At 41.3% G+C, this 26,037-nt stretch overlaps 1 protein-coding gene across 1 annotated transcript in view; it reads right to left on the reverse strand.

Moving 5' to 3' along the window:
- Nucleotides 1–569: 569 nt before the first annotated feature.
- Nucleotides 570–26,037, reverse strand: part of CHIC1 (cysteine rich hydrophobic domain 1) — a 44,735-nt gene continuing 19,267 nt past the window's right edge. The window contains exons 4-6 of the mRNA XM_084790317.1: nt 9,269–9,325; nt 8,743–8,802; nt 570–7,182 (exon numbers count right to left, since the gene is read on the reverse strand). Coding sequence (XP_084646443.1) covers nt 7,132–7,182; nt 8,743–8,802; nt 9,269–9,325 — 168 coding nt within the window. The 3' untranslated portion in view covers nt 570–7,131. The remainder of the gene's footprint in view (nt 7,183–8,742; nt 8,803–9,268; nt 9,326–26,037) is intronic.

The raw sequence follows: 26,037 nt of genomic DNA on the forward strand, positions 1-26,037 counted from the left end.
AGGGTTACACAGAGAAACTCTGTCTCCAAAAACCAAAACCAACCAACCAAACAAACAAAAGTATAGTGATGGTCTAAACTTGTGTAACATAATATAAATTAACTTTATTATATGACATGAAAAGTTGTGACCTGGATGTATAAGCCAAATAAATGCTTTCTTCTAAAAACAAAAAAGTGTTAAAGTTTGTTTAATGAATTAATTTAGTGGGGACAGTGGTAGCACACGCCTTTGATTCCAGCACTTGTGAGGCAGAGGCATGTGGATCTCTGAGTTCGAGGACAGCCAGGGTCATACAGAGAAACCCTTTCTTGAAAAAAGTTTTAAAATTCCACTTATTTACTTGTGTGATGTGATTGATGTGCGAAGGTCAGAGAACAATTTGTGGGCATTAGTTTCTCCTTCTAACATGTGGGTCTCAGAGATCAAAGTTACGTCATCAGGCTTGGCAACAAGACTTTTGACCAGGTGAGTTACTGTACCCACCCCCAAGTAATGCTATTATGAATGATGAAAACATAAGGTAGTAAATTGAGAAGGTGCACCTCAAAGCCACACGGGTCAACTCATTAACATAGATTTATACTTTATTGGAATCTGCATCCTGAGAATAAAATTTTATCTGACAAGTGAACAACGAGAGAAGCAGCAGTGAAAGGTTCAGAGGCAGGTAGCCTTCATTTTGGCACAGCTGTATATAGGTTGAGTTCTTCCAGGGGAGTCAGTCCTGGACTCAAGGGGGAAGAGGAATTCATTCCACAGGCTACATAACACTACAAGATGCATGATAGTTCTTGGTTTGATGGACATAGCCACTATTATTCTCTTCCGGTAAAGCTGTCCCAACAGGAATCCTCTGCGAAAACGTAGAAGTCGTTTCGTTATCCACCAGATTGTTTTGAATGATGCCAGCTCTCTGCAGCTATCTGGATGGCCTGTTCTTACAGTAGAGATTCATACCTGGGTGTGGTTAGTCCAAGGATGGCAAACTAGCTTGTAGATTATATAATTTCAAACAGTTGTAACGGGTTCCAAAGTCCACGCATGAAAACAATTTTTAACTCTTTGCTTACAAGAAAAACAGAAAAGCAGGAAACTTATGCCAAGATAAAAGCAAATCAAATGCGCAGGATTTTAAAAGGAACATTTGAGAACTTATTGCCTTGATTATCATACAGACTTTACACACAGAACTACTTTAAGAGGCTGAGAAACTGTTACTTAGAACATGACACTAGAACACCGTACATTTGCAATCCTGTGTGCGTACATGGACACACCTCACATCCTCTCCTCTCTCTCTCTCTCTCTCTCTCTCTCTCTCTCTCTCTCTCTCTCTCTCTCTCTCTCTCTCTCTCCATCATTCAGGGACCAGGAAGCAATGTATTGAGAGGGGCAAATAGTTCTTTTATAAAAGTGGCTCCAAACATTTTCATTATATGGATCTCTCAATTCCTTCCCCACTTTCAAGTATATATTAAAGTACACTTAAGGACATCTTCCTCATTTACATTAGTTACACGCACACTTCCGTTCACAGCTTCTAATCAGTGTCGGTAAGCAGTGTCACACAGAGAACAGGAAAGAACATGAGTAGAAATGCATGGTGATTCCATGTCTTGTTTGGCTGGTGTAGAAGGAGTGTGATAGGTCAGTGTGTGGCCTTTAGTGTTGTTGTTTTATTTATTTATTTTTTTAATTGGTAATTTTTGAGAGAGGCTCAAGGATACTCTGCACTGCTATTTTCATCAGCCCCAAGCTGAGAGCCACTGGTTTATACCCACCTGCTTTCTTCCCTAAATCAAGTATTGATTTAATACAATCATTCATGCTTTAACAAACAGGGCATCAGCAACAAAAATGACTATTGGAAAAAAAAATCAACTGTAACCACGTATTCTGTAGGGTGGTACCAAGAAAGAAAACATCATAACACAGATGGAAAGACACAGCTACTTAGAAATTATATAATTATGCTATCCAATATTTCTCGTAGGCAGCTTCTAAGCACACGAACACATGAAAAAGACCCTCAATTCCCCTGTGAGGTAGGTCCAGATTATTGTCCCCACTTCAGCAATGAGGACATGAGGTACAGAGGAACTAAGCAGCAGAACAAAGAATTAAACCAGAAGTGACGTGGGCTTGAACTCTATGCCATTTTCCTTTCCAATCTGATTGACCTTTTCACAAGTAGGGAACTTGGTGAGACACTGAAGCAGATGTGAAATTGAACATGCAACTCATCACGTTGTCTAAGCGGATACTGTTACATGTCTGCTCCTGTTACACCTACAATTCTTGCCTAGATACCAACTGCCTAGTCACATGCCGTATGGCAAAACAAGAGATCCCAGCTCTCACTTCCTAGGGAAGCTACATTCACTTTTATCAGCACAGAGCGAATAAGGTCTACGAGGCATCAGATTTGTTTTTAGTAACATGTATCAACTAGCAGCCATCCAGCAAAGTGAACTCAAACTGTGTGCAAGGCACTGCAACTTTCCACCGAGTGGAGACCTGAGCAGAACCAGTCTCACACCCTGCACAGCGAAGCTCTTCTAGGGCTTCTCAGAACCACAGCATGTTAGCAAAGCTCTCGCTTTCTGTCCAGCTCAAGGGTCAACCCTCTACTTTCACAAATGAAAATCACTGACATGAAATTTAGGTCAACTTGCCTGGGGCTCACAATAGTAGATAGACTGTTTCTTCTTTAAGTCTGACTTGGACAAAATTCACAGAAAATGGAACATATTCTCAGGTTGCCATCATCAAAATAAAAAGGCTGGCTCAGAATCAGGTAAGGAAAAGTTGGAGCAAGATAAGGATTACACACACACACACACACACACACACACACACACACACACACACGGAAGGATATATTTATAGATATCCTTCAATTACTTTTAGCTCACAAAGTATATGATAAACTTATTAAGTTTATGAAAGTATTAATAAACTTATTCTTTACCATGAAAAATTTCTCAACAGTTCACCACTCAAGGGAACCTGAATGATTTCATAGTTGTAAAATAGACCTTTTTTTTTTTTAAAGAAGCAGACTTTTATAGGCATAATTGGACTTAATTTCAACGAATTGAACACTTCCTGTAAATTTAATAAAACATATTTCCGCTATGTGAAACTGTTCCAATTAATCAGATTAGTATAATGTCTATATTTGCCTAGGAGTACAGTAAATGCAAATGAAATATTATCTGGGGTCTTCATGTTTAAGTAGTGGTTTAAATTTTAGGTGGCAGCCTACCTGTAAGCAAAAGTAAAAGTGCTAATGATTTGTAAAGGTCTCAGACATTTAAAAATCCTTAACTGTTGTTAGACTTATAAATGTTATTGAGCATTCCTAAAATTATCAAACTCTCACTAAAAGTGACAATGCTAGGCATGAATACAATTTATTTTCTGAGATATTAGTGTTCATAGGTCATGCTAATATAAGAAATATGGGCTTTTTTTTTTTTGAGACAGGGTTTCTCTGTGTAGCCCTGGCTGTCCTGCAACTCTCTTTGTAAGACCAGGCTGGCCTTGAACTCACAGAGATCCACTTGCCTCTGCCTCCCAAAGTGCTGGGATTACAGGTGTGCGCCACTGTGCCTGTCGGACATTCAATTCCTAAGTGTGTTTTGGTAGGGTCTTCAATCAAAGACCATTTGTCCTTCCAGAACCATGTTAAATTCTATGCTTACTAGCATTAAAAAAAATCACGCTAATTTTTAAGTGACTGGTAATTTTATTCCGTGATATTTTGTCATTAATATATATGATTGGCAGATATGTAAATGGGATTACATAAGAAAAATATAATAATTGATGCTATCATGGTTAGTTGAAAATAATAATTACTAACTTATTCGTTCTGCTTCCTTCCACATACCATATTATCTCTGAAAAAGACAAGGCACTTTCCCGTCTAGCTCTCAAATTACAATAATCTCTTTCCTAAATGAACATGGGGTAAGAGGGGAAGCGAGCAGAGGACATATCTGAGATGGAGTTAATCCGCAAATGACATTCGCCCTTACTTTTATTAATAATATAGATGCTATTGGTCTTTTAGATAAGCTTTAAAATGACCAGTTGGATCAAATGAGAAGTAACAGACAACCCCCACACCCCCATTTCTCTTTCGTGAGACAGGATCTCATTCTGTAGCCCAGGCTGGCTTTGAACTCATGTAGTACAGGCTGGCTTCAAATTCATAGCAATTTTCTTGCCTTAGCCTCCTGAGTGCTGGGATTAAAGGTGTAAACCACCATGCCAGGCTTTTCAGAATGCGACACAAAAATAACTCTTTTAACTTGCAATCTCAAAGCCTAGTGAGATTTAAATGCTTTGGCAAAAACAGGTTATTTTTAAACTCTTTTCCTTTGAAAACTGCCATGGCAGTTTTAATAAAGGAACATCATGTATCAACAAAATTAATTTTTCAGTCAAAAATAACTTTCTTGAAATACTTGGCTAACCCAATAGAAAAATACGAGTTATATTCTATCCTGAGGCTAATAGAAAAAAAAAAGTGTTGTGGGGGAGGGATTAGGAACCAAGGTTTATTCTGTCAGGTTAGAAAAGAACCTCTTCCCCACATGCACACTACCCAGCTTCTAATCATCTTCCTTTAAGGGAAACCAGTGTGGAAAAAAAAAAGTCACATAAGAAGAAAGGAAAAGAGAAAATTGATTGTTTTCTGGGTAGCTTAAGAAACTACGATCAGTCAACAGCATACTGAACAATAAAATAACCCACTTATGAGTGAGTAGCTCAAGTGGAATTGACATACTGTGTCAAATGTTTTTTTTTTTTAAATGACAAATACTATTGTAACTTGAATTATACTTGGTCACCTCCAGATACGATCTATTCCTATCTTAATATTTGTTTCATGGAAACAATTCATTACACTTCTTGTTTTTGTTTTTTGTTTTTAACAAAATGAAGTGTGATATGTACATGGCAAAAAAAAAAATTACTCTAATCACCATTTGGTCAAATTCTAAGGTGACAAACAAAATGGAAGATTGCTCAGGGTTGACATTTACAAGAAATTATTTTACCAGTCAGAAGTAAGAATTCTGTGTGAAGATGGAAATTAATTTTGGTATTAAAACATCACAGTATGAAGCATAAATTTGTTGACATTAGCTGGAACATAAAACATAGATATATTTTTCCCTGACCTTAGCTATAAAAGAAGACATTGGGTATGCATTTTCAGAAGCTTCTTTCTTGTCTATAAAAATACACCTTCAGTTTTGCAGCAGGCAAACATATTTGCAGGCATACACAATATATTAGACTTAGAGATTTGGGGTGGCTGGGTGACATGGGGGAAGAGGACTCCAAAAGTGTTTGTGCAAACCATTAGAACCACACATCAAACAGGGTATCTTTCTTCCTTAGGTCAAGGACTAAGGATTTCAGATTCAGTCTAACTTTTAAAAGTGCCTTAAAAAGGCTTGGCTTGTATGATTGTTCTGTTCACTAGGATGAACTTACTTAAAAGCACTTAACAGTAGGACAAAGAGATTGTATACCAGTCAATGTAAATTATAAACAATGCCTATATACAGGCATTCACTTGCAGTTGAATTTATGTGATATGAAACCTTTATTATATTATAATTTTAAATTGTAGTAGAGAGTAGTAATCTCACTCAATTTAATTGTGAAAAGAAAACAGAGAAAGATGTATGTACCAATCAAAACATGTGGCCAATTTACAAACGAAAACACTTTTATCTAAATTTACTTTTTCCTCATTAATAATTTCTAAATGCTTAAAAATGATCTTCAAGCAGAAGGCTGAGCCTATTTTATCAATCCTGGCAGGCCTACGATGTAGGCAGAATTTCTCAGCACTTTCTCAATGTAGAACGCCGGAACTTCATAAGAGGATAAGCCATGGCTTTCATGGAGGTCTTGATACCTCACAAAAGGCAAAGTTTTGTCAAGACACCATCCCTCCTTTTTTTTTTTTTTTTTTGCTTGTGTTTTGAGACAGGGTTTCTTTGTGTAAGAGCCCTGGCTGTCCTGGAACTCACTTTGTAGACCAGGCTGGCCTCAAATGTATAGAGATCTGCCTGCCTCTGCCTCCCGAATGCTGGGATGAAAGGCGTGAGCCTGGCTATCAAGACACTTAAAGACTGGAATTCTATGTATCTTCATACGGAAAGGACACATAAGGGCAAGGGGATGAGAGCAGGTGAGGCCATAAAATGCGCTTGATGTCAAGCACTATGGGGGGTGGTGGAGTGGAGATAAATGAAGACCAGTGGATTAAATGCGAAAGTAAGGTTCTTGTCTCCGGTGTAATGCACAAGATCTGAAAATGATTTCAATTTTAATCCACTTGTTAGGAAGGGCAGTCTGGCCTCGCACCTGAAATTTAACATCCTCATTCTGGCTTTGCCACAAAACAGCATGGTAAAGGTCTCTACATTCAAAAGGACTTGCAAACTTCATTCATATTAAAATCTACGCGGAATTGTTGGCAATACATTGAGAATAATAATACATTCTGTAAACCATGGCATACCACATTTTACATTATGCAAAGAGACAATATTTACAATCATTAGGAGTTTAAATATTTTATCCACTAACATAAGTGACAACTTAGCAAAGTGCAGGAGGAAACCAGCGTTATTAATTGCATGTTCTTTAAAAGCAGAGTAAAACCATTTCTAAAAGCTACCAAAAGCTTATTTGGGTGTGTTCAGTAAGGGATTACAGAGCATTAAATAGCCTAGAAAAATGATGCATATTTAGAAACAGTGAGTATGAAAATCATAAGGCAGCATGCTCAGAACAAGGTTTTTGTTTTGTTTCATAAAACACCAGCACTGGTGTTTTTAGTGTCAACTATATATACGTGTATATGTTTTTGTGTGTTCATTTAAAAATTGAGAGTGCAAAACACAAGCCTCATTTAATAACAAAAAGGATGTGCAAATTGTCTTCTTAAATCAACACAAATAAGAGTGAGAATATTCTACTGTTGTGAAGAAGAAACTGAACACAGCAAAGGAGACCGTCTCCATTCCAAGATCACCTACAAGGCACTAAGGGTAGGAAATGACAGATAACACACAAGTGACCAAACAAAACTCCTCAGTCGGGTCGGAATATGGGGTATTTTGGTAAGAATTCTATTAGTATTACCTGTAAAACAAAGACAGAAAAAAATATATTGACAAAATAGTCTTCATTTAATTTACATAAGCCCCAAAATCCAGTTGAGTCCCACAGGACTGTATTTTTACCCTGCATCATAGGAAGTGAGTGACATACACAAAATGGTTCTTCAAAGAATTAAGCACAAGTTGTGACAAAACTCAACTGGCAGACCAGCCTACCCACTAGACCTAACAGCTGCTACGGCCTGATCTATGACAGCTATTTGCTGAGAGCCAAGCTCTACTACATTTTTATACCTCTGATTCTTTTCAGCCAAGGAGAAGAGATTAAAACTTCTTTATATGGATTAGAAAAAAAATGTCTGTTTTTATTTTTTAATTAAAGCAGAGAATATTAGTTGAGGATTATTCATTTTTGTAAGTTGTTTATGAAATATGAGTTGCTCAAACGGATTGGCTATAAAACAGCTGAACTCCAGAAAGGCTCACGAGATTTCTGGTTTTGTGAGACAAGGTCTCACTATGTGCCCCTGGCTAGCCTGGAACTTTCTATGTAGATCAAGCTGGCCCCAAATTCAAAGATATGTACCCACGCACCAGCCTCTGCTTCTAAGAGGTGGAATTAAAGGCGCGAGTCACGTCTATTATTACATGGTGAAGGCAGTCCGATGTATGTCCCGCAAGCCTTGACCTTGCTAGGAAGCCAAGGATGACTGTGAACTTCCAGATTACAGGCAGCCTGTGTAAAGCAGTGCTGGGGACCAATCTGAGGGCTCTAGATGCTGAACAAGTGCTTTTCTGACTGCACTGTAGTCTCAGCCCCTGAATGTTTAGTGATAAACCCTGGAAGTTTGGAATGAATACATCATATTGTTCATATGTGGTCTTATGCTTTATGAAAAAAGCTGTGCACTTTTGAAATATTTTTTGATAGGGTCTCATTATGTAGCCCTGGCTGGCCTGAAACCCACAGCAACTCACCCGCCCCTGCTGGAATGAGGTGTGTGTGTGTGTGTGTGTGTGTGTGTGTGTGTGTGTGTGTGTGTGTGACCACATACAGCAAGATTATAGATTTTCAGCAAAAATTTTTAGCCTATATTCAAATCCATTTAAATAGATTTTATTCATTCAATAGTTTATTCACTTCAAGTTAAATGCCAGCCAAGTAAAACAAAACAAAACAAAACAAACAAACAAAAAAAACACCTAGTGATGTGAGTCCAAAACTGAAAGTCAATTCCTTAGGTAAGTTTTTTGACAAGCTTGCACCTTGGCGTGTTTTGCTAGGCAGCAGCTGTTCTCGCTGCCATATGTTGCGGTTTGTGGTACAGCATATGTTATAGTTGTGTGGTAAGAGAAATGACGGGCGTACAACACTGTCCACTGAGCACAGGCTCCGAGACTAGGCTGCCACGAGACTTTAGGTTGCCCACAAAGCTAAAGAAAATGAATGGTGGTCTTTGTACCCCAACTGACAGAAATTTGGGCTGAGAAGTTAAAAAAGCACAGACAACAGGTGGTGAACGTAACTCATTACACTTGGGGTGAAATCCAAGGAACGTAATGAAAACTGCTTCATACTTACATACTCCATCATATTGCTAGTTTCACATTTCCTTTTAGTCAACTTCCAGTGCAAAGCAAGCTAAGAAGGTAAGAGCTTTGTTAAGAATTTTTTAAAAAAAAATCATCTTTGGCTAATTACATTTCAACACGTCACTAAAACCACAATCTAGGCTTTGGGCCATAAAAAAGCACTTCAAAACCCATATCTAGAATGCACACCCCGCTGGGCGGTGGTGGCGCACTTCTTTAATCCCAGCACTCGGGAGACAGAAGCAGGCAGATAGATCACTGTGAGTTCGAGGCCAGCCTGGTCTACAATGGTAATCCAGGACAGCCAGGGCTACACAGAGAAACCCTGTCTCGAAAAACAAAAACAAACAAACAAACACAACAACAGCAAAAAGAATGCATGCTAATAACCCTAATAACTGAGGTGTAGTCCATGAATCCGTTCCTTTGTTTTCTGAAGAATGTACGGACTACTTACTTTTTCAGTCTGATAATGCAAACATGAACAGGTCATTTATTTGCCTAAAATGTCTTACCTTGTGGTATAATCTGTTATTTTCCCATTCTAGTAACTTCTGAATCGATCTTCTGGTCTAAGGAAAAGAATCAAGCTTCTGTGAGGAGAGGGGCTAAAGCACATCATAAGCTACAGGAGTCGGTGGTTTTATGCTTCTTCTTCTTCTTATTTTTTTTGGTTTTTCGAGACAGGGTTTCTCTGTGTAGCCTTGGCCATCTTGTACTCACTTTGTAGACCAGGCTGGCCTCGAACTCACAGCAATCCGCCTGTCTCTGCCTCCTGAGTGCTGGGATTAAAGGCGTGTGCCACCACGCCCGGCTGGTTTTCTGCTTTCTTGTAAGGCACTATTAGTTTCTTCTCGGCTTTTTCTACTACAAATCAGAAAAAAGAGCCAGGCGTGGTGTCGTATGCCTGTAATCTCAGCAGAGGAGGCAGAGGCAGAGGCAGAGGCAGGTGGATCTCTGTGATTTCAAGGCCAGCCTGGTCTACAGAGTGAGTCCAGGACAGCCAACACTACCCAGAGAAACCCTATTTTGAAAATCCAAAAATGAATAAATAAATAAGTCAATCAAAAAAAGGGCAATGTATCTGAAAGAAACCGCCAAAGGCAGAATAACACTTTGGGTGGTTACTGTATACCAGTAAAAGGAGATCTATCTATTAATCCACCTGCCAGGTGGTGGTGGCTCACGCCTTTAATCCCAGCACTCAGGAGGCAGAGGCAGGTGGATCTCTGTGAGTTCGAGGCCAGCTTGGTCTATAAAGCAAGTCCAGGACAGCTAAGGCTACACAGAAAGACCCTGTCTTGGGGGAAAAAAAAGAAAACTATTAATCCACCTATCAATCAACCAAATTTTAATTCATAATTTTCCAAATGAAGTACACACATGGATAGCTCTGTGGTACATGCTGTGGTACACAGCGATCCGCCTGCCTCTGCCTCCCAAGTGCTGGGATTAAAGGCGTGAGCCATCACCGCCCAGCTGTTTTGATTTATTGATTTTGCAATATGTGTGTACATATGTGCTGGTACCCATGGAGTCCACAAAAGGGTGTCAGAGCTCCTGGAGTAGGAATTACAAATGGTTTTAAGCCTCCCAATATGGATGCTAAAAACTGAATCCCAGTCCTCTGAGAAAGTAAGTTCTCTTCACCCTGGAGCCATCTCTCTGGGACCATATGTCTGGCTTTTATACTAGTGTCAGACTGTTTTGATTATCTTTTCAATTATAGTTTCACATCAGGTGATATCTCTACCTTTATTCTTTCTCATGATTCCTCTGGCTTGTGGGTTTTTGTGATTCTATACCAATTTTGGGGATTTTCTTTCTCTATTTCTATATCGCAGTGACACAGTGTAAACAGTTCAACAATATAACGCTTCATCTCATGACCAAAATACTGGTCTTTAGCCGAGCAGTGGTGGCACACACCTTTAATCCCAGCACGTGGGAGGCAGAGGGAGATGGACCTCAGTGAGTTTGAGGCCAGCCTGGTCTACAAAGGGAGTCCAGGACAGCCAAGGTTACACAGAGAGACTTTGAAAAACAAAAACAAAAACACCCTCCCAAAACCTACACACACACAAACCAAAAATCTCCCCAGATATATAGACCAGTAGAATGGAACAGAGAGCCTAAAAATAAACCTACTCACACAACTAATTTTTTTTTCTTTTTGGTTTTTCTTTTTATCTTTTTGGCTTTTCGAGACAGGGTTTCTCTGTGTATCCACCATGCCCGGCATATATCCAACCCTGAAAAAAAACCCAATAAAACAAAAACCCCAAACAAAACAAAAACAAATCCCCAGCCCTCCCAACCTCCCACCCCAAACATAAAACCCAGAGAAGGGGAAAAAGAAAAAAGAAAAAGGAAAAGGAATAAACAGAATTTGAGACCATATCTGCAAGTCATATATCTGATATGGGATTAATCTCCTAAACACAGAAGAAACACCAACGAACCAGCAAGGAGCCAGCCCTACAGGTGCAAGAGGGGGAAAAAAAAAGCTCTCCAGGGTTTTGTCTTAAGCTGCCAGGCGTTTGTTTCAGTCCAGGAGGGTGGGGAAGAAGCCAGCGGCTTTTGGAAGTTCTCTACCTTTATTACTTAGCTCTGGCCCCTCTGTCTGCCTATCAGGGAATCTGTCAAATTCCTGGTCCTCAATACAATGATACATGAATCTGTAGGACACTTTGAAGCCTACTTTCTCTTATCAGCCAGCGTTTGCTGAAACCAGCAGAATCTCTGATGAGGGGGAGGAGAAGGGTGAAGCACGCATCTAGTGTGTGGTGGCACATACCTTTAATCACCGGAACTCTGGAGGGAGGCAGAGGCGGGAGGATTTGTGTGAGCTGAGGCCAGCTTGGTCTCCATAGAGAATTCCAGGACAGCCAAATCTACATAGTGAGACTCTGTCTCAAAAAAAAGTAATGGAGAAATGTGCATTTAACCCCTGCACTTGAATGCAGAGGCAGGAGTTTGAGGCCAGCATGGTTTACATAGTGAGTTTCAGGACATCCAGGGATACACAGAAAAATCCTGAGAAAAACAAAAACAAAATAAACAGCAACAAAAAATATCTAACTTTCCCCAATTTGGTTTTGTGTGTTTCCACTTATGGTCACAAGGTGGCGCACTAAGTCCAGGTTTCCACTATAGTCTCAGTAATTCTCGACATGTGGCTCTCTACCACACCACCAGATATCCTGCATTAACAGTAGCAAAATTAGCTGGGCATGGTGGCGCACGCCCTTAATCCCAGCACTCAGGAAGCAGAGGCAGGAGGATCTCTGTAAATTCTGGACCAGCCTGGTTTACAAAGCGAGTCCAGGACTACACAGAGAAACCCTGTTTGGAAAAACCAAAACCAAACCAAACCAAACCAAACCAAACCAACCAAACAAAAACAACCCAGTAGCAACATTACACTTATGGAATAGCAACAAAATAACTTTATGGTTTGGAGGGGGTCACCACAACATTAGGAGCTGTATTAGAGGGTCGAAGCACTAATTGGTCTAAAGCAATATAAAGTAGGTGGCTGGTAAGGCAGGAAGGTACCATGTTTGGCAACTTCATTAATTGAGGGTGAGTGCAGCCCTTCCCAGTTCACTATTAAATAATTAAGCCCCATTAAACCCATTTTACTCATCAAACCAGGTTTGTATTTCTGCACATGCACTCGGAGGACAGAGGCATTGCCCTTTATGATTTCTCAGGTGCTGTCCATCATTGTTTTCATTTCCCTCCCGCCCTTCTGCCCCCGAGACAGGGAGACAGGGTTTCTCTGTGTAGCCCCTGGCTGGACTCACTCTGTAGACCAGGATGGCCCTCGAACTCACAGGGATCCACCTGCCTCTGCCTGGGATTACAGGCGTGCGCTGCCACGCCCCTCTTTGCTTCCTCATTCTTTTGAGACAGCTGCCTCTCTCACCGGCATTGAGAAGGTGAGGCTGGCGGGCAGTGAGCTTGCCTCAGTGTCCTCAATGCTACAGCTGCAAATGCAGGCTTTTTTTTTTCTCTTCACGTGGGGTCCGAAGCTCAAATTCAGGCCTTTAGTTTTGCAAGGCAAGGGCTTTACAGACAGAGCTAATTCCCCCGGCCTCAGATTTGCATTTGAATAATGTTTTGGGGCTCTTGGTGTCATTCTAGTTCAAAGGTATGCTGTTCTCTCCGGCCTCTGCAGGAAGGTCCTGCGCACTTATATGAATAATATAAAATATGCAAATTCACAGCAACAGCAGAGAGCATGCCAGGAACTGGGAAGGGCGAGACAGGAGTAGCTGATTATTGAGAGGAAATAAGTCTTAGTCATGTAAAATAAATCAATTCTGAAAACCGACCATGAAAGTACAGTGCTAGATACGGTATTATACTTAAAATAACTAAGAAGGTTGGATTTTTACTTTCCAGAAACTCAGATCTACATAAAGACAGGACAAGTGCTTTATAGAAAGAATAAGTGAAAGTAAAACAAAATCGTGTGTGCATGTGTGTTTATTCTTAGCTCATTTAAAAGGTAACAGTTTGTTCAAGGTAACAATAGGACTAACTTGGTGACTCTCCTTGTAGGTAAGGAGATGAACGCAGAGATGTTACAGCGAATAGGAGGGAGGAGCAGCAAGCATCTGTACTGCTTGGGAAAGGGCATGTCATTATTTGATACTTGATTTTAGTTAAGAGGAAGGTGGTGGCACATGCCTGTAATCCCAGCACTCAGGAAGGCAGAGGCAGGTGGATCACTGTGAGTTCGAGGCCAGCCTGGCCTACAAAGCCAAGGCTACACATAGAGAAACTGTGTCTCGAAAAGCCAAAGGAGGGAAAAGAAAAAAAAAAAAAAAGAAGGCCTAGAAGCACTGGGCATACTAGCACTTGACCTGGTTGTAAATGTAAGGTAATCACTAAAAAAGTTTATAAAGAAACAGAATTGAGGGGCTCAGAATTGAGGCTCAGAGGGTAAGAGGACTGGTTGTGCGTTCAGAGGTCCTGAGTTCAATTTTCATCAACCACAGAGTGGCCTCCAAACCATCTATAGCGAATGCCCTCTTCTGGTGTGGAGACATGCAGGTTCAAACAACGCCCATAGAATACATAAAGAAATAGAACTGATATATGCTAAAGAAGGGTAGAAGTGTTGTCATATACAATATTAAAGTAGAAGAGGGCAGAAAAAGAGTGGCGGAACAAGAACAAGACACAGTAAATAAACAGAAGATAGTATAAAACAGGCTCAGCACTATTCCAACTATAGCAGTAACCAGTTTAAACACTAACGGTTCAAATGTATCAGTTGAACGAGATTTAGAGCGTATGCTGTCTACAAAAAAACCCACATTACATATATAGACAAACAGATTAAACATAAAGAGATATAGAAAGTCTAAGAGTAGAAATGCTGACAGCAATTCCAAGGAGAGTGGGTGGCAGGCAGTATCAAAGCTGAGTTGGGGGCAAGTTATCAGAGATAAAGAAGGTCATTGGATGAGATTTAAAAAAAAAAGTCTACTTTGGGTAAAGTGGGTCACATGCTCGATGTACAAGCATGAGGACCTGACTTTGGATTTTCTGTATTCATGTAAAAGCTGAATATAGTAGCCTGTGTTTATAACCCCAGTGCTGTGGGGAGGAGCAGAGAAGGGAAGCTTGGCCAGGCAAGTCAGAACAGTGCTAAGCTCCAGGCCCAGTGAGAGATCGTGTGTCAAAAGATAAGTTGGAATTCCAGCAGCACCCATGTTGGCCCACACCATGGGTTTTGTTGTTTGCTTGTTTGTTTTGTTTTTTGAGACAGGGTTTCTCTGTGTAGCCCTGGCTGTCCTGGCCTTGCTCTGTAGACCAGACTGGCCTTGAACTCACGGAGATCCTTCTGCCTCTGCCTCCTAAGTGCTGGGATTAAAGGCCACCACACCTGGCTTTATTATTTTTTTTTTAAAGATTTATTTATTATGTACACAGTCCTCTGCCTGCATGTGCACCTGCAGGCCAGAAGAGGGCACCAGATCTCATTATAGATGGTTGTGAGCCACTATGTGGTTGTTGGGAATTGAACTCAGGACCTCTGGGAGAGCAGTCAGTGCTCTTAACCTCGGAGCCATCTCTCCAGCCTTCTTTCTTTCTTTCTTTTAAATTAAAATTCTTTTTATAGGGAAGAACATGGAGTTGGGTGGGTAGGAAGGTGGGGGAGGATCTCAGAGTAGTTGGGTGAGGAGAAAGATGATGATGAAAATATTATGAAATTCCCTAGGGGGAAAACAGCTACTGTAAGTGGGTTCTCTAACGGGGTTGAGCATTGGCATGAAATGGAATGATTACTTGAAGGAGAGAAAACTCATAGAAGAAGAAGTCATCTTCTTCATAAGCCTTTATCAAAGAAGTTAAATCATGGGCTGGAGAGATGGCCTAGTGGTTAAGAACATTTTCTACCTTTTTTTTTTTTTTTTTGGAGACAGGGTCTCACGATGCAGTCTACCTCAGTGTGTAGATGAGGCTGGCCTTGAAATCACAGAGATAGATCTACCCGCTGCTGCCTCCTGAGTGCTGGGATTAAAGGTGTGCATGAAGCCTAGCCACATTTACTACTATTGCAGAGGACCTGGGTCTGTCCATAACTTTTCTTTTGAAAAAATTTTATGTGCTCGTATGTGTGTCTGTGTGAGGGTGTCAGATGCCCTGGAACTGGAGTTACAGACAGTTGTGAGCTGCCACGTGGGTGCTGAGAGTTGAATGTAAGTCCTTTGGGAGAGCAGCTGGTGCTCTTTACCACTGAGATCTAATTGCCTGTGCCTCTGCCTCCCGGAGTGCTGGGATTACAGGCCAGTGGCACCACGCCTGGCTGATTCTAGAGTTTATTTTTAAAAAGTTTACCTTATACAAAAAGGTTTACTGAAAACTATGAAACTCCTACACTATAACCTGAAAGCTAGAGCGCTCAACAAAGTACGTAAGGAGAGCAAAGTTAGAGGATGGTGGCTACTACCTGTCTTGAAGGCTTAGTATAAAAGTACATTTTTATAAATCATTTATTAGGCCGGGCGTGGTGGCGCATGCCTTTAATCCCAGCACTCGGGAGGCAGAGGCAGGAGGATCGCTGTGAGTTCAAAGCCAGCCTGGTCTAAAAAGTGAGTCTAGGACAGCCAGGGCTACACAGAGAAACCCTGTCTTGAAAAACCAAAATAAAAAAAAAAACAAAAACAAAAAACAAACAACAACAACAACAACAACAACAACAACAACAAAAACCCACCAAAAAACCAAAAACCAAACCAAACCAAACCAATAACAAAAGCAAAAACCAAAACCAAAAAACCCCAAATCATGTATTCATTTATGTATATATGGGCACCCTATCAGCGTGTACATCTGCACATCAGAAGAGGGCATCAGATCCCATAGTACATGATTGTGAGGGACTATGTGGTTGCTGGAAATTAAACTCAGGACCTCTGGAAGAGCACCCAGTACTTTTAACTACTGAGCCATCTCTCCAACCCTGTAAAAGTACATTAACTAAGCAGTGTACTATTGATAAAAACACAAAACAACAACAACAGAAGCGCTCATTATAGCATCAGTGGGACTGATTAGAGGGGCCAGAAAAAAAAGCACATAAATGTGTAGCCATGTGATTTTTACAAGTGAGGAAAGGCATGGGAGAAGAGATAGTATGGTATTTTTACATATAGTTCTTGAACAAGTGGACATTCACAGGTAAAAATAAGTCAAAAGAAAGATCGTAGACAAATGTAAGCTGAAAACTATAAAATTCCTGAAACTATAACCTGAAACAAAATTGAGGTGACTTTAGGTTTGGCAATGGATTCTCAGATTCACAGCCAAGAAGAAGGACCAATAATAGAAAAAAATAGGTTATGATGAAAATTAAGAAAACTTTGAAATTCTGGTATAGTACAGACAATTGTTATGAGACTGAAAAGATAAGTAGTGGGCTCAGAAAAAATTGCAACATACTTACCTTGAAGATTACTGGCTTGTAAAGTATGTGTATTATTTTTAAAAACTGAACACTATTAAAAGAAAAACAGTAGGGCCGGCCGTGGTGGTGTACACCTTTAATCCCAGCACTCAGGAGGCAGAGGCAGGTGGATCGCTATGAGTTCAAGATCAGCTTAGTCTAAAAAGTGAGCCCAGGACAAGAACTCCTGTCTGGAAAAACAAAACAACAATAACAAACCAAACAAACAAACAAAAAAGAAAAACAGCTAAAACTGGGCATAGATCCTTTAGCTCCTATCTTGTTAGAAATGGTGCCCCATTGGAAATGGATTAGTGAGCATACTCTGGAACAGATGCAGTCTTTTTTTTTCCCCCTTCTGGAAGCATCCCAAGCCTGGGCTACTAAAAATGGGTCCAGCTGGACATGGTGGCATATGCTTTTAATCCCAGTATTTGGGAGGCAGAGATAGGTGAATCTCTGTGAATTAGAGACCAGCCTAGTCTACAACGTAAGACAATAACTCAAAAACAAAATGCCCAAACAACAACCTCCCAAAATACCAACCATATATATATGGGCCTATGTTATTTGGGGCAGTAGCAACATAAAGGCCAAGGGGAGGACATACATAGGAGCAGAGTCTGCAAACTATTGAAACTAATGGGCTCTATTAAAGCTAAGTGCTTGTTGACTCATGTGTTTGAACCTTTGGCTAGTGGTGCTTTTTTGAGAGGCTGAGGAACCTTTTGGGAAGGACGCATGGCTTCTGGAGGTGGGTCACTGAGGTAGGCCTTTGAAGGTAGGCCAAGAAATTTGGCCTTGAGTTCTCTGTTTTCCTGATCAACCACGGTGCAAACAAGCTGCAAAGTCTTTTTGTTTGTTTGTTTTGTTTTTTTTTTTGAGACAGGGTTTCTCTATGTATCCCTGGCTGTCCTGGACTCGCTTTGTAGACCAGGCGGGGCTGGAACCCATAGAGATCCACCTGCCTCTGCCTCCCTGGGTACTGGGATTACAGGCATGCGCCACCACGCCCGGCTCGAGCGGCCAACTCTTGATGCCGCAGACAGAGTGACAAGCATGTCATCCCTGCCTCCATGGACTATAGTCCTTGGAGTCACGAGGCAAATGAAGTCCTTCATGCCTTCAGTTGCTTTTGTCAGGGATTTTATCACAAAACATGAAAAGTAAACAAAACAACGCTTCACTATGAAAAGCAGTGATATGTTAGATGGGGAGTTAGATGCTAGTGCTGTAATAAAATGCCGTGGGCAAGGCACCGTATAAGAGAATTTATTTGGGCTTACACTTCCACGGGGCTGGATTCTATGATGGGGCGAATGCATGCTGGCAGGAGCAGGAAGAGGGGAGGCTTCCAAGGTGAACCATAAACATGGTGCAGAGGCCTGGGAATAACACCTCGTAGCCCCACCCCAGCTCCAACAGCTCTCCAAACAGCACCACTAACTGAGGCCCAAGTACTCAAACATCTGATCTTATGGGGGGCGGTATTACCATTCAAACCACACCAGGAGGTAGCATAGGAATTGAGGGGTGAGAAAAGAATGATGAGGGCTCAGCGCGGTAGCACACACCTTAAATTCCAGCGCTTGTTAGGCGGATCTCTCTGAGTGTGAGGTCAGCCTGGTCTACATAACGAGGCCAGGACAGCCAGGACTGTTACACAGAGAAACCTTTTCTCAAACTAACAAACAAACAAACTGCCCCCCAAAACCCAAAAGAAAGCCGGGTGGTGGTGGCGCACACCTTTAATGCCAAAACTCGGGAGGCAGAGGCAGGCAGATCGCTGTGAGTTCGAGGCCAGCCTGGTCTACAGAGTGAGTCCAGGACAGCCAAGGCTGCACAGAGAAACCCTGTCTTGAAAAGACAAAACAAAACAAAAAAACCCAAAAACTAAAACAAAAATATACAAACAACAAACACAAAAGAATAACAGATTTTTAAAAATCAACAAAATAGAAAAGTTAAATCTTTCTGTCATTTAAAAAATGTTTTATTTATTTTATGTATATGAGTGCCCTATCTGCATGTACACCTGCAGAAGAGGGCATTAGAGGGTATAAATAGTTGTGAGCCACCATGTGGTTGCTGGGACTTGAACTCAGGACCTCTGGAAGAGCAGCCAGTTCTCTTAACCACTGAGCCATCTCTCCAGTCTTTATGAGCTGAATTTTGTTCTCTGAAAAACCCATGTTGAAATCACACACACACACACACACACACACACACACACACACACACACACACACCCCGCTTTATATTGGAAAGTGATTGTATTTGGAGATTGAGTATTGAAGGAGCTATTTCAGGACAAATGAGGTCTTATAGGTGTGGTGTAATATAACAATTGGAATTGTTCTGCCTTGTCATTTGATACAGGGTTTCAGGCTAGCATCAAACTTACTAGGTAGCTGTGGCTGGTCTTTAACTCAAGGCATGGCCCTCCAGCTTCCTCTACTGCCTCAGTGCTGAGATTACAGGCATGAGGTAATGTACCTGGTTATGATTCTTTTTTGGTTTTTTTGAGACAGGGTTTCTCTGTGTAGCCTTGGCTTCCCTGGAACTCACTTTGTAGACCAGGCTGGCCTGGAACTCACAGAGATCCGCCTGCCTCTGCCTCTGCCTCCTGAATGCTGGGATCATCAGGCATGCGCCATCACACCTGGCTATGATTGGTATTTTTATAGGAAGAGAAGATTGGAGATGTTTTTTTTTTAAAGCCAAGGACTAGGGTCTCCCTCACTATGCAGCCCTGGTTGGCCGTGAAACACTATGAATACTATGCTGGCCTTGAATTCACAGAAACATGCCTGCTTTAGCCTCCAAAGTGCTGCGTGCTCCATTATGCACAATGTTGGAGACATCTTGACCTTGACTTCTGTGGTGGTCCGAACAGGAATGGCCCCCATAGACTCACATTGTTTGAATGCTCGGGCCCCTAGGGAGTAGCACTATTAGGAGGTGTGGCCTTGTCGGAGGAGGTGTGGCCTTGTGGGGGTAGGCTTTGAGGTCTCAGATATGCTCACTCCCTGCTGCCTGAGGATCCGGATGTAGAGCTCTGAACTCCTTCTTTAGCAATGCCTGCCTGCACCATGCTTCCTGCCATGGCGGGAAGGGTCTACACCTCTGAAGCTGTGAGCCAGCCTCACTTAAATGTTTTCCTTTAGAAGAGTTGCCTTGGTTATGGTGTCTCTTCACAGCAATAAAGCCCTAGGACAGGCTCCTTACCTTCCAGAAGTGTGAGAAAATACATTTAGAAAAAAAAAAAGAAAGAAATAAAAGAATAAAAGGACAGAAAAAAGACACTGATGATAAATTAGCCAAAAAGGAACTCTGGCAGCTATGCTAATATAGGACAAAATAGACTGAATAAAAAGAAGAGAAGCCAGGCGGTGGTGGCACACGCCTTTAATCCAGCCTGGTCTACAAAGTGAGTCCAGAACAGCCAGGGCTGTTACACAAAGAAACCCTGTCTTGTTAAAAAAAAAAAAAGAAAGAAAAGAAAAAAAAAAGAAAGAAAGAAAAGAAAAGAAGAAAAAGACAGGGTCAGGTGGTGGTAGCACATGCCTTTAATCCCAGCACTTGGGAGACGCAGGTGGATCGCTGTGAGTTCGAGACCAGCTTGGTCTACAAGCAAGTCCAGGACAGTCAAGGCTACACAGAGAAACCCTATCTTGAAAAACAAAACAAAACAAAAACAAACAAACAAACAAACAAAAAACAAAAAAGAAAAGAAAAAGACAGACAATACATACATATATACAGGAATTAATCTGTTCAGGCAGTATAATAAAACAGTATGTACTCTTTTGTGGTTCCTTTGGGCTCTTTTTTTTCCATTTGTCTTGTCAAACTTGAATGTGATACTTTTTCTTTTATCTTATTATATTTTATTTTGTAATAATTATTATCTCATAGAAGCTTGTTCTTTTTCTAATGAGAAACAGAAAAAAAGTAGATCCAGATGGAGGGGAGGTAGGGAGGAACTGTAAGGAGTAGAGGGAGGGGAAATCATAACCAGGATATATTATGTGAGAAAATAATCTATTGTCTATTTTCTTTTCTTTCTTTCTTTTTTTGTTTTTTGTTTTTCGATACAGGGTTTCTCTGTGTAGCCTTGGCTGTCCTGGACTTGCTTTGTAGACCAGGCTGGCCTCAAACTCACAGCAATCTGCCAGCCTCTGCCTCCCGAGTGCTGGGATTAAAGGCGTGCGCCACCATGCCTGGCCTTTGTCTATTTTCAATAAAAGGGGAAAAAAAACCCCCAGAAATTTGTATCTCACAATTCTGGAGGCTTGGACTGTGATTAAGAGTGAGGATGTGGAGAAAGGGGAACACTCCTCCATTGCTGGTGGGAGTGCAAACTTGTACAACCACTATGGAAATCAATTTGGCGCTTTCTCGGGAAATTAGGAATAGCTCTATCTCAAGACCCAACTATACCACTCCTGAGTATATACCCAAAAGATGCTCCACCATTCAACAAGGGCATTTGCTCAGCCATGTTCATAGCAGCTTTATTCATAATAGCCAGAATCTAGAAACAACCCAAATACCCCTCAACTGAAAAATGGATAAAGAAACTGTATATTTACACAATGGAATATTATTCAGCTATTAAAAGCAAGGACATCATGAAATTTGGAGGCAAATTGATAGAACTTGAAAAGATCATCCTAGCCAGGCATGGTGCTGTAATCCTTTAATCGCAGCACTCAGGGAGGCAGAGGCTGGCAGATTTCTGGGAGTTCGAGGACAGCCTGGTTTATAGCTGTTACACCGAGAAACCGTCTTGAAAAACAACAAGACAAAACAAAACAAAACACTAAAAGGTCTTCGTCTTTGAAAATAAGACAAACCATAGCCAGGCGTGGTGGTGCATGCCTATAATCCTAGCACTTGGGAAGTAGAGGCAGGCAGATTACTGTGAGTTTGAGGCCAGCCTGGTCTACAAAAGGACAGCCAAGGCTACACAGAGAAACCCTGTCTCAAAAAACCAAAAAAAAAAAAAAAAAAAAAAAGAAAGAAAGAAAGAAAAAAGAAGAGAAGACAAACCTCTAGCTGTACCAGACGACTTAAATGACTGTCTGAACCTTTACTATCAACTTTACAGGGACGGATACGCAGAAGACCCAGAGAACCTAGATGAATGATCAAATGCATTCCTAGAATTGACTCAAATAGAAATACAAAACCTCACTAAGCCTGAGTAAATCTGATTAAGCCAAGTCAAGAGAGTGCATGCAAGGCAAACCCTTGCCAACACAGTAAATCCTAGGCTTTACTAGTGCATTCTCCCAGATATATTTAAGAATTCATACTAATCCTTTAAAAACTCTTCTGAAAGATAGGGGAGGGAGAACTTCTTCACTTCCTGAGGAGAAGGGAAACGGAGAACGACTGCTTAATGGGTATAGGCTTTTTTCTTTGGGGATTATGAAAAAGTTCTGGCCTTGCATACTGGTGATGGCTGCATGACAGCGTTAATGTATTTAATGCCATTAAAGTATACACTTGAAAGTGGCTTCAAAAGCATCTTTTGTATGCGTTTCTACACAATAAGAGCCATCATTCTTGGTTTCAAAGCCAACCACGAAGTAATGTATACTGTACGAATGCACTGTTGAAACCGTCCCAGGAGGAAAGGTGAGAGGCAAAGTAGATCGCACTTGGTTGGGATTGGGAACAGGCATGGGGAGAAATCTGAAGCCACTAGATTTCTTTCCTTTTAGTCCCAAGATTTCCTTTTGAAGGTGATAGAAATGTTCTAAAGTTAGGCTGTAGCAATGGTCGTACAGGCACCTTTTGTAAATATGCTAAAACTAAATGGTTCATCTTTTAAAACTTTTATTTATTTATTTTTATGTATATGAGTGCTCTGTCTGTATGTCAGAAGAGGGCAATGATTCTATTGTAACGACTGTAAGTCACCATGTGGTTGCTGGGAACTGAACTCAGGATCTTTGGAGGAGCAGCAAATGCTCTCAATTGTAGTCATTTTTCCAGGCCCTTGGTTCATCTTCTTAATATGAGTATGATTTGGTTGTTTTTTTGAGACAGGGTATCTCTGTGTAGCTTTGGCTGTCTGGGACTTACTTTGTAGACCAGGCTGCCTTCGCACTCACAGAGATCCAATTGCCTCTGCCTCCCTGAGTGTTGGGGTACAGGCGTGTGCTACCACAGCCTGGCCAATATGACTAAGTTTTATGGCATGTAAATTCTTTCTTTAAAAAGTACTGGAGCTGGGCGGTGGTGGCGCATGCCTTTAATCCCAGCACTGGGGAGGCAGAGGCAGGTGGATCTCTGTGAGTTTGAGGCCAGCCTGGTCTACAAAGGGAGTCCAGGACAGCCAAGGCTACACAGAGAAACCTTGTCTCTAAAAACAAAACAAAAAATACTTGAAAAAATAAACCGGGGGTGGTGGCATGTGCTTTTAATCCCAGCACTTGGGAGTGGAGGCAGGCAGATCTCTGTGAGTTCAAGGCCAGCCTGGTCTACAAAGTGAGTTCCAGGACAGCCAGGGCTACACACAGGGAGAAACCTCATCTCAAAACAAAACCCCAAATAACTGATATCACACAAACATACATGCAAGCAAAACACTAATGCCCATAAAATGAATACAAATAAATCATTTAAAGAGATAAAAATAATAAATACAAATTAAAAAATACTTGAATTAAAAAAAAACATGGAATCAAGCACCATGGTGGATTACAAGCTCTACCTCATAAAATATCATATTTGTATTATAGGAATAGACCCTTCCTTCTTAATAGCCTTCTCAATTTATCACAGCTCAAAGCAAAAAAGGAGAAAAGTTTAAAGTCATTTCATTGTACAGGTGGTGGCGTGGCCAAGACTCAAAGCTGAATATGAGACCATGGCTGCTTCCATGGCACATGAAGAGCAGTAAGTCAAAACCTACTGGACCCTGTGTATCTATGTGGCTGCAGTTAACTCTCACCGAAGCCCAATCTTCTCAGATCTTTCCCTTTTGTGAGAAGCTGGGTGCATAGTGCAAATCTTATTTTAAACATTATTTAATTCATTAATGAGGTGCCAGGGGTAGAATCTAGGACTTCACTACACACTCTAGGCAAGTGCTGTCTCACTGATCTGTGGTTTTAGTATTCTAATTTTTTTGTTTTGTTTTTTTGTTTTTTGAGACAGGGTCTCTCTGTGTTAGCCTTGGTTGTCGTGGACTCAGTTTGTAGACCAGGATGGCCTCGAACTCACAGAGATCCGCCTGCCTCTGTTTCTGGAGTGCCCGGCTTTACTATTCTAATTTTTAAATTCAGATAATTATTTTAAATATCCAAGAATGGTTTGGCCATTGGGGTAATTAATAGTTTACAAATCCCTACTAAAGGATAGTTTTAGACAGGATCTTATATAGCCCAGGCTGGCCTCAAACCCACCATGTAACCAAGGATAGCCTTGAACTTTTTTTTTCCCCCCTCAGACAGGAACTCTTGAATTCTTGCTTCTACTGTTTTCGTCTCAAGTGTTGAGATTATAGACATGTGCTACCATGCACGGTTTATTTAGTGTTGGAGATTGCATTTAGGGCTTTGTGTATGCAGAGTAAGCACTCTGACGGTTGCGATTTATCCCTAGTCTGAATAGTCATCTCTAAAGATTTATATTTTTTATTTAAAAAAAAAGTGTGTGTGTGTGTGTGTGTGTGTGTGTGTGTGTGTGTGTGTGTGTAAGCCATATATATGTGTGCCATGTGTATGAGGGTGCCTATGGAAGCCACAATAAAATTTCAGATCCCTTGGAGTTGGAATTATAGGTGGCTACAAGCCACCTGAAATAGGTCTGAAATTTGACCTTGGGTCATCTGGCAGAGTAGTAAAGTCAGGCCAGGTGGTGGTGGCGCACACCTTTAATCCCAGCACTTAGGAGGCAGAGGCAGGGGGATCTCTGTGAGTTCAAGGCCATCCTGGTCTACAAACTGAGTCCAGGACAACCAAGGCTAACACAGAGAGACCCTGTCTCAAAAAGTAAGTCACAGAGGAAAAATATCCTTGATAACATTAAAACCCAAAACCTTGTTTCGAAGTAACTGAGACTGGTTATACTTATGATGGGAAATCCAAATCATGATTAATTCACACTGAGACTTTAAAATAAAGTGGTGGAAGCTATTGATTTAACTTCTAAAAGATACAATTAAAATTTTTATGTCGTCAGTCTTTTTAAAACTTAGAGAAAGCCAGTTGAAAATACTATGCTCGCTTTGACAAACAAATTAAACTGTATTTAAAGCAAAGCTCTGACCTACTGGTGGTTATTAAAAGGAATCAGTAAAGTGTTTAACTTTTACTTTCGGAAAGCCTGGTGACGCACACCTATAATCCCAGTTGTTTAGGAGACTGAACAAAAAGCCCATGACCTCAAGGCCTGCCTGGGCTACAGAAGGATCAGCCCAGGCCAGCTGTCTGCTAGGGTGAATTTTTAATCCCAGTACCAAGGAGGCAGAGGCAGATGCAGACAGATTTCTGTGAGTTCAGGGTTAGCTTGGACTACATAATGAGGTCCAGTCTAGCCAGGCTATACAGTAAGACCCTGTCTTTAAAAAAAAACATCATACCAGGTGTGGTGGCGCAGAGTTTCTGCTGGTGTAGTGGTGCATGTCTGCAATCCCAGCACTTGGGAGTCAGAGGCAGGCAGATCACTGTGAGTTCGAGGACAGCCTGGTCTACAAAAGCAAGTCCAGGACAGCCAAGGCTACAGAGAGACCCTGTCTGGAACCCACTCTCCCCCCCCCCCAAAAATCACCTGCCAGGCAGTGGTGGCACAGGCCTTTAATCCCAGGCTCACGATGCAGAGACAGGTTGATCTCTATGAGTTCAAGGCCAGCCTAGTGTACAGAGTGAGGTCCAAGACAGCCAGGGCTACACAGAGAAACCCTATTTTGTTTGTTTTTGCTTTTTGTTTTCCAAGACAGGGTTTCTCTGTGTAATAGCCCTGGCTGTCCTGGATTCACTTTGTAGACCACGCTGGCCTCAATCTCACAGAGATCCCGCCTGCCTCTGCCTCCCAAGTGCTGGGATTACAGGCATACGGCACCACACCTGGCAGAAACCTTGTTTTAGAACAACCCTCGCCCCAAATCAGCCTGGGTAACTTATAGCTCAGTGGTAGAGCACCTGCCTCGCATGCACAATGCCCTAGGTTTAAAAAAAAAAGTCATTTCATTATCTATTTTTTGAAGTAATCATGAAAGAGCTTAAGTGAAAATGCAAGATAAAAGTATTTCTTGACAGTATTTTCAACTTATAATACTTTATCTGATTTGGTGGACCAATT

The sequence above is a fragment of the Acomys minous genome, assembly GCF_964271855.1.
Source record: "Acomys minous genome assembly, chromosome: 7".
In the NCBI taxonomy this organism is placed as follows: Eukaryota; Metazoa; Chordata; class Mammalia; order Rodentia; family Muridae; genus Acomys; species Acomys minous.